At 39.2% G+C, this 14,995-nt stretch overlaps 1 protein-coding gene across 27 annotated transcripts in view; it reads right to left on the reverse strand.

The window, feature by feature from the left end:
• NCOR1 (nuclear receptor corepressor 1) overlaps positions 1-14,995 on the reverse strand; it is a 182,392-nt gene that overhangs the window by 149,938 nt on the left and 17,459 nt on the right. For all 27 annotated transcript variants that reach the window (XM_074388228.1, XM_074388230.1, XM_074388224.1 and 24 more), the window contains 2 exons: positions 12,999-13,176; positions 2,300-2,433 (listed from right to left, as the gene is read on the reverse strand). In XM_074388228.1, coding sequence (XP_074244329.1) covers positions 2,300-2,433; positions 12,999-13,106 — 242 coding nt within the window. In that variant the 5' untranslated portion in view covers positions 13,107-13,176. The remainder of the gene's footprint in view (positions 1-2,299; positions 2,434-12,998; positions 13,177-14,995) is intronic.

The raw sequence follows: 14,995 nt of genomic DNA on the forward strand, positions 1-14,995 counted from the left end.
CCATCCTGGCCAACGTGGTGAAACCCCGTCTCCACTAAAAATACAAAAATTAGCTGGGTGTGGTGGTATGCACCTGTAGTCCCAGCTACTCGGGAGGCTGAGGCAGGAGAATTGCTTGAACTCAGGAGGTGGAGGTTGCAGTGAGCCGAGATCGTGCCACTGCACTCCAGCCTGGTGTCTGGTGACAGAGTGAGACACTATCTCAAAAAAAAAAAAAAAAAAAAAAAAAAAAATGCTATTAAGAATAAATAAATATATCAGAAAAAAATTTACTGGAAAAGAAAATAAAAGTTCAAAGAGAAAAAAGGACAATATAAAATCTCCTACTGGCAAAAAAAAAAAAAAAAAGAGCTGTAAAGGCTGGCACAGTGGCTCACGCCTGTAATCCCAGCACTTTGGGAGGCCAAGGCAGGCGGATAATGAGGTCAGGAGATTGAGACCACCTTGGTCAATGTTGTGAAACGCCATCTCTACTAAAATACAAAAAATTAGCTAGGCATGATGGCACGCACCTGTAGTACCAGCTACTGGGGAGGCTGAGGCAGGGGAATCACTTGAACCAGGGAGGTAGAGACTACAGTGAGCCAATATCATGACACTGCACTCCAGCATGATTTCACTTCTATGTGGAATCTTTTAAAAAAAAACAAAAAAGGGACCAGGCGTGGTGGCTCATGCCTGTAATCCTAGCACTTTGGGAGGCCGAGGTGGGTGGATCACCTGAGGTCAGGAGTTTAAGACCAGCCTGGCCATCACAGTGAAACCCCATCTTTAAAAAAAAAACAAAAACAAAAAACGAACTATACAAAGACAATAAAACAGTGGTTTACCAGGGGCCGAGGGTGGAAAGAAAATGAGGAGATGAAAGTCAGAGGATGTAAAGTAGCAGATATATAGAATGAACAGGTCTAGAATGAATGATAGCAGATATATAGAATGAACAGGTTCTTATGTACAACATGAGGACTACAGGTAATAACATCGCGCTGTATCTGGATTCATGCTAAATGAGTAGGTTTTAGTTGGTTTTGCACAAAAGAAAAAAAAAGCAAAAATACATAACTTTGTTAATTTGCTTCACCATAGTGACCTTTTTACTATCTATACACATCCCATAACACCATGTTGTATGCCTTAAATATACACAATTTAAAAAAAAATTCTGGCCAGGTGAGGTGGCTCACACCTGTAATCCCAACACTTTGGGAGTACGAAGCAGGCAGATCACTTGAGGCCAAGAATTCGAGAGACCAGCCTTGTCAACATGGCAAAACCTCATATCTACTAAAAATACAAAAATTAGCTGGGTGTGGTGGTGCACGCCTATAATCCCAGCTACTCAGAAGGCTGAGGAATGAGAATCACTTTAACCCTGGAGACGAAGGTTGCAGTGAGCCAAGATCATGCCACTGGCACTCCATCCTGAGTGACAGAGCAAGACTCTTTCTCAAAAAAAAAAAAAAATTAACTATTTTGGGAGGTAGGGGTAGGCGGATCACTTGAGCTCAGGAGTTCAAGACTAGCCAGGGCAGCATTGCAAAATCCCACCTGTACAAAAAATACAAAAATTAGCCAGGACTGGGAGGCTAATATGGTAGAATTACTTGGGCCCAGGAGATTGAGGCTACAGTAAACCATGATCACATCACTGGACTCCAGCCTGGGCAACACAGCTAGAAAGATGATATCTCAAAAAAAAAAAAAAAAAAAAAAAAAAAAAAAAAGGAATGAAGTAAAAGAAACGCAGAGATGGTAAGGACACTAAGGAAAAACAGAACCTACCATGCATGTATAGAACCTACATCATTATCTGACAGAATATTTGCTCTCAGTTGAGGACAATGCCACTATTATCTCCATTTTTACAGGAGGAAAAACTAAAGCCTGAAGAGTTGGAATCAGTGATTTGCAACCCTAGCTGCAAATCAGAATCACCAAAAAAAACTTCAGCCATAAAACAAAGCCTGGGCCCAATCCCAGAGATTGATTTAAGTGTTTTGTGATGGGATTTGGGCATCCCAGGTGGTTCTAATGTGCAGCCCAAGTCTACAGATCACAACCAAGGCCACATAGGCGACCAGGTGGTTTACTGCCTTTCTACTACATATTAATGCCAAACTATGGAAATAAGTTTTAAGAGTTTGTTAACTGTTGCAACCAGTCAACACAAAAGAACTCAAAATGCAAACTACAAATAACCAGTCAAGGCTTGGTTAATAAATAAAAAAATAAAATAATGACACACATGTATACTTTACAATTATAATCCTAGATAGAAACATAAAAGAAGCCTCATTACCTGTCAGAACCTGGGTGAAATTCTGAAAGCAAGGAAGGTCGTCTTCGAAGCTGCTGCTGCTGCTGTTGCTGCAAGAGCTGTGATGCCTGACTGACTTCAATATGAGAGGAACGATAATCAGGGACTGCGAACTCCTAGTATTGAAATAATCATAAATTAGTTATTAACTAAAAACTGAACAGCATCATGAAATCAAAGCAAGTATAAAGGTAGTTACGGGCCACTAAGTATGGAAAGAAAAAGTAATGACTATTTTAATCCTTCACTGGATCTAATTCTTCCCCTTAAAATAATCAACATTTTAACTATGTATCATTAAAAATAACCCAAAATGAAATTTCAAGTTTAACCTATATTGACTCATTCCTCTAATAACAAATTACAGTAACTCCCAATCTGTATTACTCCACATCAGTAAAATCTCAAACTCATGTGTTCGATATGAAACCCTAAAAAGCATTCCAATATTATATTCATAATGAGTAAGCTGGAAGAAGGGTCATAGAAGTCTAATCAAATCCATTCACACTTACAACGAAGAAACTGGAGTCCAGAAAATTAACCTGCTAGTTAAGAGTAGTAGTTTTGGCTCACACCTGTAATCCCAGCACTTTGGGAGGCTGAGGCAGGTGGATCACTTGAGGTCAGAAATTCAAAACCAGCCTGGTCAACATGGTGAAACCCTGTCTCTACTAAAAATACAAAACTTAAGCTGGGCATGGTGGCCGACACCTGTAATCCGAGCTACTCACGAGGCTGAGGCAGGAGAATCGCTTAAACCCAGGAGGCGCAAGTTGCAGTGAGCTGAGATCTCACCACTGCACTCCAGCTGGGGTGACAGAGCGAGACTCCATCTCAAAAAGAAGATAGTTTTTCCCACCATAACTAGGTAAGTGTTTATATGTTTGTTTTTGTACCTTTCCTTTGTTGATTCTTTTTCATTTTGGCAAAAATTTCCTTTCAAAACAAATCTATTGTGCTAACTCAATCATAAACAGATAAACACAGAATTACTAGATAAGATAGGAACTCCAGTCCTAGGTATATACCCCAAAGAATTACAAGTATATAAAACCACACACAAAAGCTAATACACAATTTTTCATGGGTTCAGTATTCACAATAGACAAAAAATGAAAACAACCAAAATGTCCATCAACTAAACAAAAGGCAATATAACCATACAACTGAATATCATTCGGCCATAAAAAAACAAGACACATGCTAGAATACAGATGAACTTAGAAAACATTACACTAAGTCTTAAAAAAAAAAAAGACCAGGCACAAAAGGCCGCACATAATTATTCCATTTATATAAAATGTCTACAATAAGCAAATCCAGGCTGGTGCTATGGTGGTGCTGCTATGGCTCACGTCTGTAATCCCAACACTTTGGGAGGACAATGTGGGCAGACTGCTTGAGCCCAGAGATTCAAGACTAGTCTGGGCAACATACTGAGATTTCATCTCTGCAAAAAATGTTTAAAGATTAGCCAGGTATTGTGGCACATCCCAGCTACTCGGTAGGTTAAGGTGGGAGGATTGCTTGAGCCCAAGAATTAGCGGCTGCAGTGAGCTCCGATTGAGCCACTGCACTCCAGCCTGGGTGACAGAGCAAGACGCTGTCTTTAAAAAAAAAAAAAAAAAGGCAACAAATCCATAGAAACAGAAATAGACTGGTGATTGCCAAAAGATGGAGGAAGAGGAGAACTGAAACTGCTATTACATATAGGGTTTCATTGCAGGTGATGGAGATGTCCTGAAATCAAGTAACAATAATAACTGCACAACATAATGAATATACTAAAAGCCGCTATATTACATACTTTAAAATGGTAAATTTGCTGTTACATGAATTCTGTGTCAACAAAAAAGGTTCAAAAATCATAAACTGATAAAACTGTGCTGTCTAGGATGAAACAGAGGGTAGATAAGCCATTGAGAGCCCTTCTTTATAAGTTATGAGTAAAAAATGACTCATGGTCTAAGGAGAAATCTCAGATATAAAATTGAAAACATAAAAAACAAAACCATTTAAAAAACTTTTTCGGCCAGGTGTGGTGGCTCACACCTGTAATCCCAGCACTTTGGGAGGCCAAGGCAGGCAGATCACGAGGTCAGGATTCAAGACCAGCCTAGCTGGTCTCTACTAAAAATATAAAAAATTAGCCGGCCATGGTGGTGTGCTCCTGTAATCCCAGCTACACGGGAGGCTGAGGCAGGAGAATCGTGTGAACTCAGGAGGCAGAGGTTGTACTGATCCAAAATTGCACCATTGCACTTTAGTCCCAGCAACAGTGCAAGACTCCGTCTCGAATAAAAGGAAAAAAAAAATTTTTCCCAAAGGCACCAAAACAAAAAGGAATTTATATTCCACAGAAATAGGTAAAACAGTAGATAGGAGTAAAAAAGGACCTAAAAAATATCAACAATATCAAATAGGTCAGGTGCTATCCCAGCACTTTGGGAAGCTGAGGCAGGTGGATCACTTGAGGTCATGAGTCAGAGACCAACCTGGCCAACATGGTGAAACCTCATCTCTACTAAAAATAAAAAAAACTAGCCAGGCGTGGTAGCAGGCATCTGTAATGCCAGCTACTCCACAGGCTGAGGCAGAAGACTTGCTTGAACCTGGGAGGTGGAGGTTGCAGCAAGCCAACACCAGGCCATTGCACTCCAGCCTGGGCAACAAAGCAAGACTCTGTCTTTAAAAAAAAAAAAAGAAAGAAAGAAAAAAAGAAAAAAAGTCAGCCCTTGGTACAAGTGTTTGTTACCAAAAAAAAAAAAAAAAAAAAAAAAAAGGAGAAGAAGAAGGAAAATAAAGTAGCAGCAGCAGCAGCATCAAATAGCAAGCCAGGCCTGGTGGCTCAGGCCTATAATCTTAGCCCGTTGAGAGGCCAAGGTGGGACGAACTGCTTGAGGCCAGGGGTTTGACACCAGTCTGGCCAACATCGTGAAACCCCGTCTCTACTAAAATTACAAAAATTAGCCAGGCGTGGCGGCACATGCCTGTGGTCTCAGCTACTCAAGAGGCCGAGGTACAAGAATTCCTTGAACCCAGGAGGTGGAGGTTGCAATGAGCCAAGATTGTGCCACTGCACTCCAGGCTGGGCCACAGAATGAGACTCTGTCTTAAAAAAAAAGAAAAAGAAAAATGAAAAGAAAGAGAAAGAAAGAAAAGAAGAATCAAATAAAGAAATTAAAAACTGAATCACTGAAAGTAAATGATAGTTGAACACACAGACATGAAAAGCAAATGAAAGCTAAGAGAGAACTGAGGAATTTTCTCAGTTCTTTATACGTACCCAGTAAAGTATAAAGACATAGAAACCACAGAAGAAAAGTTAAAAATGGGAGCTAGAATAAAAAGTTCCAGCATCCCATATCCACAGGTAAGAGACAGGATCCTGAGAAATAATAGAACAGCATTTCTCAGAAGTTAAAAAAGACAGTCTTCAGATTTAAAAAGGCTTAAGGAAAAAACTGGATGTATTTTTAAAATTAATCCATACTGAACACATGAAAATTTTAGATAATAAGAATAAAGTGAAAACTTTATTACAAGTTCCATGAAATAAAAAAGAAGTTTCCTACAAAGTTACAGAGATCATAATAAAAGCAGACTTCTCATCAGCAACACTCAATAGAAGCAAACAGCAAATCACAGCATATTCCAAGCAGAGAGGAAAATAACTTTGAAGCCACAAATTCGATAACTACATCAGTTGGCTGGGCATGCTAGTTCATTCCTGTAATCCCAGCACTTTGGGAGGGCAAAGGAGGACTACAGCTTGAGGCCAGGAGTTTGAGAACAGCCTGTGCCACACAGTGAGACACCATCTCTATAAAATATTTAAAAATTAGCTGGGCATGGTGGAACAAACCTATAATCCCAGCTACTCAGGAGGCTGAGGTGAGAGGATCACTTGAGCCCAGGAGCTCAAAGTTACAGTGAGCTATGACTGTTTCACTGCATTTCGGCCTGGGTGATAAGAGTGAAACCTTGTCAGCCGGGCACAGTGGCTCAAGCCTGTAATCCCAGCACTTTGGGAGGCCGAGGCGGGGGGATCATGAGGTCGAGAGATCGAGACCATCCTGGTCAACATGGTTAAACCCTGTCTCTACTAAAAATACAAAAAATTAGCTGGGCATGGTGGCGTGTGCCTGTAATCCCAGCTACTCAGGAGGCTGAGGCAGGAGAATTGCCTGAACCCAGGAGGCGGAGGTTGCGGTGAGCTGAGATCGCGCCATTGCACTCCAGCCTGGGTAACAAGAGCGAAACTCCGTCTCCAAAAAAAAAAAAAAAAAAAAAAAAGAGTGAAACCTTGTCTCTAAAAATAAAATAAAATAAAAAATAAACCATCACTCAAGTTTTAAGGCTACTAACTTTTGAGAATTCAAGAACTCAAATAATGAACCAACCACAGACACTCTCTGAAAGAACTTCTAAAGGATGTACCCAGCAAAAATTAAGAGTAAGGAGTGAAATAAAAGTAACAACAGTGCACTGCGGCTTCCAGGTATGAGCAGGCAACACTGCTCAGAATTACCTTCTCATAGTCGACAGCTAAAAAATTCAACAAAATGTAGAAACTGTTTTCAGAAACTGGATAATAGGCAGCACAGGACTTGATCATTGAGAGAAATGAAGCAAATGAGGTGAGCCCTACCTACCATACTCTAGGCCCTCTGTCTAGAGGCAATTTCCAAACTGCAGCCATCGGAAGGGAACCTAAATCGTGTCCCACAATCACAATAATTGAAAAAGCAACTGTACAAGGCTCCGATGAACCAAAGGGACTGAACTTCCAAAGTAAGTTTCAAAGAGAAAGATTTCCTGAAATCTGAATTTTGGATCCCTTAAGCCTCTGTGAATTCTAGTCTGTAAATACATAAGGAGAAATGTCACAGGCTGGGGTAAGAATAATTTCTGATGAAAGAACAATTAGAAGCAACTATAAAGCAAACAATTCCCTGAGCTCACTCAGGGTAAGAACTCATTCAAATTTCCTCCAGCAAGAGTGAGGAAACCCCACTGAATACATGGGACATTCAAAAGAAACCCTAGGAGACAAGCTTAGAAGTGGGGGATAAATTAGATCTACAATAAAGACTATGCTAGACGTGCCCTAAGAGTTTAAAAACAAGCCTCAAAAGTAACTTAATTTCCTACCAAAAGGACTTCATCTCTCTTTACAGGAATGTAGCAAAGGCCAGCAGTAAAAAAGTGTAAAACACACAATGTTTTTTAATCAAAAATGAAATCCATCTGCAATAAAAACGTGTTAACAACAGGCTGAAACATACAGAAAATCACTGATTAGGATATCAAAGCAAAATGAAACTAATGGATTAAAAAAAAAAAAACACACAAAAAAAAAAAACAGGAAAAAAGTGAACAGATCCAGTGAACTGTGGAATAACATGCAGCATGAGTAACTGGAGTCCCAGATAGAAACTAGGGGGAAAGGAGACAGGAAAAAAATATTTGAAAAAACAATGGCCCCAAACTGCTCAAATTTTACGAAACTTGCAAATCCATATAATCAGGAAGCTATAAATCCATAGAACGCTATCCACAATCATGTATTCACTCAAAAAGCACAACAACAAGGCATTGTGGCTCACACCCGTATTCCCAGCTACTCGGGAGGCTGAAGCAAGAGGATCCCTTGAACCCAACAGTTCTGGGCTATGCCAATCAAATGTCTACACCAAGTTCAAATTTATATGATGACATCCCAGAAGCAGAAGGACCAGCAGGTTGCCTAAGGAGGGATGAAAATGCCCTAGTTAAAAAAAAAAAAAAGAGGTCACATGTGCTGATCGGTAGTGGGATTGCAACTATGAAAACCACTGCACTCCAGCCTAGGCAACACGGCAGGGAATGATCTTTATTTTAAAAAAAAAAAAAAAAAAAAAAAAAAGAGAGACACAACAAACGCACATTACACCCAAATTGCTGAAAACCAATGAAAGAGAAAAATCCTAAAAAGTAACCAGAGACCAGGTGTGGTGGCTCACACCTGAAACCCGCGCACTTTGGGAGGCCGAAGCAGAAGGATCACTTAAGGCCAGGAGTTCAAGACCAGCCTGGCTAACATAGTGAAACCTCATCTCTACCAAAAATACACAACAATAGTTGGAGCCAGGAGCAGAGGCTCATGCCTGTAATCCCGGGACTTTGGGAGGCCGAGGCAGGCAGATCATCTGAGGTCGGGAGTTTGAGACCAGCCTGACCAAAACAGAGAAACCCTGTCTCTACTAAAGATACAAAATTAGCCAGGCATGGTGGTGCATGCCTATAATCCCAGCTACTCGGGAGACTGAAGCAGAAGAATCTCTAGAACCCAGGAGGTGGAAGTTGTGGTGAGCCTAGATGGCACCACTGCACTCCAGCCTGGGCAACAAGAGTGAAACTCCATCTCATATAAAAGAAAAAAAAAAAACTTAGCTGAGCACAGTGGTGTGCCTGCAGTCCCAGCTACTCGGGAGGCTGAGGCACGAGAACTGCTTGAACCCAGGAGGCAGAAGTTGCAGTGAACCAAGATCGCACCACTGCAGTCCAGCCTGAACAACAGAGGAAGACTGCCTCAAAAAAAAGGAACCAGAGGAGGGAAAATGTGCTTTATAAATAAATGAACAAAAATTGAGGCTTCTAGACAGAAACCATACAAACCAGAATAAGATGATATGACATATCTTAAAATACTAAAACTGTCTGGCAGATAGAGCACTAAAAAATAAATAAATAAATAAATACTACTAAAACTTTCAACTTAGAATTCTATTTTCTAGGCCGGGCGCAGTGGCTCATGCCTGTAATCCCAGCACTTTGGGAGGCCGAGGTGGGTGGATCACCTGAGATCAGGAGTTCAAGACCAGCCTGGCCATCATGGTGAAACCCCACCTTGGGGGGGGGGGGGGTGGAATTCTGTATCTAGTGAAAGTAGTCTTCAGAAATAAAGTTGAAATAAACTTTTTCAGGCAAATAAAAGCTGAGAGAAATCACTGCCAAAAAACCTACACTAAGAGAAATGAAGTTCTTCAGGCAGAAACAAAATAGTATCAGAAGAAAACTTAAATACACACAAAAGAATGGAAGATGACCGGGCGTGGTGGCTCACACCAATAATCTCAGCATTTTGGGAGGCCGAGGCAGGCCAGTCACCTGAGCTTGGGAGTTCAAGACCAGCCTAACCAAAATGGAGAAACCCCGTGTCTACTTAAAATATAAAATTAGCCAGGCGTGGTGGCACAAGTCTGTGATCCCAGCTATTCGAGAGGCTCAGGCAGGAAAATAGCCTAAACCATGGAGGTGGAGGTTGTGGTGAACTGAGATTGTGCCACTGCACTCCAGCCTGGGCAACAAGAGCAAAACTCTGTCTCAACCAAAAAAAAAAAAAAAAAAAAAAAAAGAAGAAGAAGGATGTCAGAAATGGCTATACTCAGGCAACCAGAGAAGGAAAAATAAAAAATAAAAAGCAGAAATCAGTGAAATAGAAAAACAGTAAAAATGACTGAATCCAAAGCTAGTTTTTCCAAGAATCTACTAAACTGACAAAACTCTACGCAGACTGATTAAATAAAAAATAAGAAAAAAGCACATTATCAATATGAGGAACAACATCACTATGTATCTCAAATACATTGAAACAATGAGAGAATATTGTAACAATTTGTGTCAATAAATCTGATACCTTAAACAACAAAATACACCCAAAACTGACTCAAGAAAAAACTGAGTATCTGAATTAATTAACTATTAAAGAAACTGAGTTCATATTTAAATTCTTCCCACAAAAAAAATTTGAGGTCCAAGAGTTTCACTGATAAATTCTATCAAATATCTATGGATAAAAACGTGTCAATGCTGGCCAGGCACAGTGGCTCACACCTGTAATCCCAGTGCTTTGGGAGGCTGAGGTGGGTGGATCACCTGAGGTCGGGAGTTCAAGACCAGCCTGGCCAACATAGCAAAATCCCGTCTCTACTAAAAATACAAAAAATTAGCCAGGCAAGGTGATGGATGTCTGTACTACTTGGGAGTCTGAGGCAGGAAAATTGCTTCAACCCAGGAGGAGGAGGTTGCAGTGAGCCGAGATCACACCACTGCCCACTTCAGCCTGGGCGACAGAGCGAGACTCTGTTGTCTCAAAAAAATAAACAAAGAAAAGGCTGGGCATGGTGGCTCACACATGTTAATCCCAGCACTTTGGGAGGCTAAGTTGGGTGGATCATCGAGGTCAAGAGTTCGAGACCAGCCTGGCCAATATGGTGAAATCCCATCTCTCAAAAAAAAGAAAAAGTACCAAATTCCTTAAGAGAACACAGGAGTAAAGAGCATTCTCCAAGTTAACATCATTCTTAACGCGGAAGGACTGAAACTCAACACTTACCATACCATATATAAAATTTTAATTCAAAACAGATAATTTACCTAAATGAAAAACCTAAAATTATAAAACTTAGAGAAGAAAACATAAGTGAAAATCTTGGTGACCTTGAATTTGGCAAAAACGTCTTAGATATGACACAAAAAGCACAAAATATGAACAACAAAAGTAATACATTGGGGCTGGGTACAGTGGCTGACACCAGTAAACCCAGCACTTTGGGAGGCCAAGGTGGGCGGATCACCTGAGGTTAGGAGTTCAAAATCAGCCTGGCCAGGAGGGCAAAGTCCATCTCTACTAAAGATACAAAAATCAGCTGGGCATGGTGGCAAGCACCTGTAATCCCAGCTACTCAGGAGGCTGAATGAAGCAGGAGAATTGCTTGAACTTGGGAGGCAGAGGTTGCAGTGAGCCCAGATGGCACCATTGCACTCCAGCCTGGGCAACAGAACAAGACTCCGTCTCAAAAAAAAAAAAAAAAAAAAAAAATTGGATTTGAGAAAAATAAAAAAATGTATGCTCTCCAAAGGATACTGTTGAGAAAATAAGGCAAGGCAATCCTTATTTTAATAATCTAAATACAACAAATATATAGATACATGTTTTCTAAGTAATTTTACTTAAAATAATCAAAACCTGGAATAGGTGACTGGATAAACAAATTGTGGTATACTCATAACCAACAATAAAAAGGAAGGAACTGAGATGTGCCAGACATGGATAGATCACAGAAGTATTATGGGAAGCAAAAGAGGCCACAGACAAAAGAGTTCCCATGAAGCTCAAAACATATACAATGTATTACGAAAGAAAGCAGATCAGTGGTTTCCTAGGGGCTGAGGTTAATAGGAAGCCGCGGATAGAGTACCAAGGAGGATGGGGTGCCAAGGAATATTCTGGAGTGTTAGGAATGTTGTTCTTCTTCACTTTGGTGATGGTTCTCTAGGTTTATGAATTTGTCAAAGTTTGTTACAAGGTATACATATAATGAGTGCAATCTAATATAGATATAGATATAGATATAGATATAAACTAAACTGCAAAGCTGATTTTTTTTGTTTTTCAGACAGAGTTTCTTTTACTCTTGGCCCGGGCTGGAGTGCAATGGTAGGATCTCGGCTCACTTCAACTTCTGACTCTGGGTTCAAGTGATTCTCCTGCCACAGCCTCCCAAGTAGCTGGGATTAATGGTGGCTGCTACAATGCCTGGCTAATTTTTTTTTTTTTTTTTTTTTTTTTTGTATTTTTAGTAGAGACAGGGTTTCACCATGTTGGCCAGACTGGTCTTGAACTCCTGACCTCAAGTGATCCATGTGCCTCGGCCTTTCAAAGTGCTGGGATTATAGGCGTGAACCACCGCGCTCAGCCCGATGTTTTTAAAAAAGCAGTGGCAACAATAATCCAGAAAACTGGTAATCAGATAAATAACAGTGGGGTAGGGGGAACAACACAAGCAAAATTCAACACCCAATCATGACAGAAATTCTCAAACTAGGAACAGAAAGCAACCTCTTCCACCAAAAAAGGCATCAACAAAAACGTGCAACTAACATTACATGTAATGATGAAAGACTAAATGCTTACAGGAACGATGCAACAATGTCCACTCTAACTGTATTCATGACTATACTTCAAAGGAGTCCTCAGTAGGACCCCATAGTAAATACTCAACTACATTTTGATAAAAAATCTGCTTTATTAAGCTTCTGAGATGACTATTTCATCACATCCTTTCCTATTTTTCTTTAAATCTCTTACACTCATATCCTTGGTCTACTATGAGCTTGGTCTATTATTTCACCTCATATTTTATTTTTCACAAGGTAAATCAATCTCTTACAAACTCTTCCTATGATAAAATCTTCCTTCCTGCCTATCTACCATGCCCTCTTTCCTTCCTACCTACTATGCAAAGCTTCCTACCATCAATCCCTCAAGAAAAGAGAGGTCTTTATGCTGGCTATCACTCAAGAGAGGCCAAGTTATTTGGCCAGCTTAAAACTCAACCACAACTTGGGAGTATAAACATAGGTCTTACCCTTGAAATTCTAGACAATTGATAGTTTTCTATTTATCATCAATTCCTACAATCAAAAGCAAAGACAAGTTCATAAAGCCACAGTAAGAAAACAGGAATAATTAATTCCCCACCTTTGGTTCCTCATCTTTGTAAACAGTTCTTGCCACTTAAAAAAAAAAAAAAAGTACATGGGGTAGTTTCTGACCAACATGTTTATTAAATAGGAAAAGTAAAGAAAAACACAAAAAACATGTGCAATTTGCATAGCATTTGTTCCTTACCTGCTGGTGGCGGGTGCTGGGAAAGGTATACTGGACAGAGTGGGGAGGATAACGACTTTGTTCTGTGCTGAATGCTCCTTGGTTGGGAGGATAACCTGAACTTGACATTATCAGTAAAGAAGTCCTCACCAGACTGTGAGATCAACGCCAACAAACAATCATGTTTCTAGGAAACCACCTAAACATGATGGGAAAAAACAGAATTAATAAGAACTAAAACACCAAGTGTATTTCTAATAAACGATAACTATAGCTACATAAATAAAACCATAATTACCAGTAAAAGCTTCCTCTTAATTTACTTAATAAAAGTTACCAAGGTTTGAAAACATTAATGGGTCATTTCTTTTTAACACTTAAAATAGGTTATTATGTGACAAATAATATAATTAGCTATATAAAGTAAAAACAGTATATAAAAACTTAGCATAAGATCTGGCACAGTATCTGCTTAGTATCTTTCTATAAATGCCTGAGAAACAAATATAAAGATAAAAATACATAGTTCTAAATTTGAGAGTTCATAAGTCAATTGTGAAAAATAATTCAAGAGTAATTATAAGGTAAACACGTGTGCAGAGGAAGTATTGTCTTTATTAAATAATTCTGAAGCAAGTATGATAAAATACTAAGTTTTGTACATCACAGACGGCAGGTAGATGGACATTTGTTGTATTACTCCTTACATGCTTCTAAGGGCCTGAAATAGCAAAAAAAAAAAAAAAAAAAAAGGTCAGGAGTGGTGGTTAACACCTATAATCCCAGCACTTTGGGAAGCCGAGGTGGGCAGATCACTTAAGGTCAGGAGTTTGAGACCAGCCTGGCCAACACGGTGAAACATCTTCTCTACTAAAAATATAAAAGTTAGCCAGGTGTGGTGGCATGTGCCTGTAATCCAAGCTACTCAGGAGGCTGAGGCAGGAGAATCACTTGAACCTGGGAGGCAGAGGTTGCAATGAGCTGAGATCATGCCACTGTACACCAGCCTGGGCAATAGAACACGACTCCATCTCAAAAAAAAAAAACAAAAAGAAAAAAGAAAAAGAAACTCCTTCTTCATTATAAAGTATACTCCTACTTATCCACAATTCTACACTCACTAATTTGATTTGCCTGTCTTTTCTTGTGCCAATGTCACACTTTTCAAGTTACTCTAGTATTCAGAGGTTTTTATATTCAGCAGGGCAAATTTCCCCTCACTATGCTTTGTTGTTGCTAACTTTCACCGCCTTCCCAGCTATTCTAGCACATTTCCTCTTTCACACAAGTATCAGAGTCAGCTTGTCAGGTTCCATGGAAATTCTAGATGAGAACACATAAATACTGAATTCACAGACTGATGGGAGAACAGGTACCTTTATACTCCTGAGTATTCCTATTCTAAAACATCATTATATATGTTTCTGTTTCAGGATAGCACAAATATTTATGTTATATATAATTAACACGGGAATGTTTTACATATACATGATAGAGATTACATATGCATAAAAAATATGCTATAATATATAATTTCTATCTTAATTACACATAAAATATGTAAAACTCCCATGACAAAAATTTAACATATATACACATACACACGTGCATGTGTATACACACACTCCTACTTTAAAACAGGAATTCTATTATTACCTAATTTGGTGGTTTTAAAAAAAGAGAATTTATATATAATTAAGATGAAAATTATATAACTATATATATATAACATAACATACATATATAAAATCTCCACCCATTTAATGTTTTGTTTCTTAGTAAAGTTTTACCATTATTTCCATCATTTCAAGAGATTTCGGAAGAGGGCAAATTCAAAAAATAATTCATTGTGACAACTTGATCAATTTCCCAGTTTTTACCAGTATATGCAATACAAAATATGCAATTCTTTATTCAGTTAGGTTGAGAAAATAAAATTGTCTAGGGAATTGTCATTCAATCTAACTTTAAAACAAAACTTATAGGCCAGCCACAGTGGCTCACTCTTGTAATCCCAG

This window comes from Saimiri boliviensis, chromosome 17 (genome assembly GCF_048565385.1).
Source record: "Saimiri boliviensis isolate mSaiBol1 chromosome 17, mSaiBol1.pri, whole genome shotgun sequence".
Classification (NCBI taxonomy): Eukaryota; Metazoa; Chordata; class Mammalia; order Primates; family Cebidae; genus Saimiri; species Saimiri boliviensis.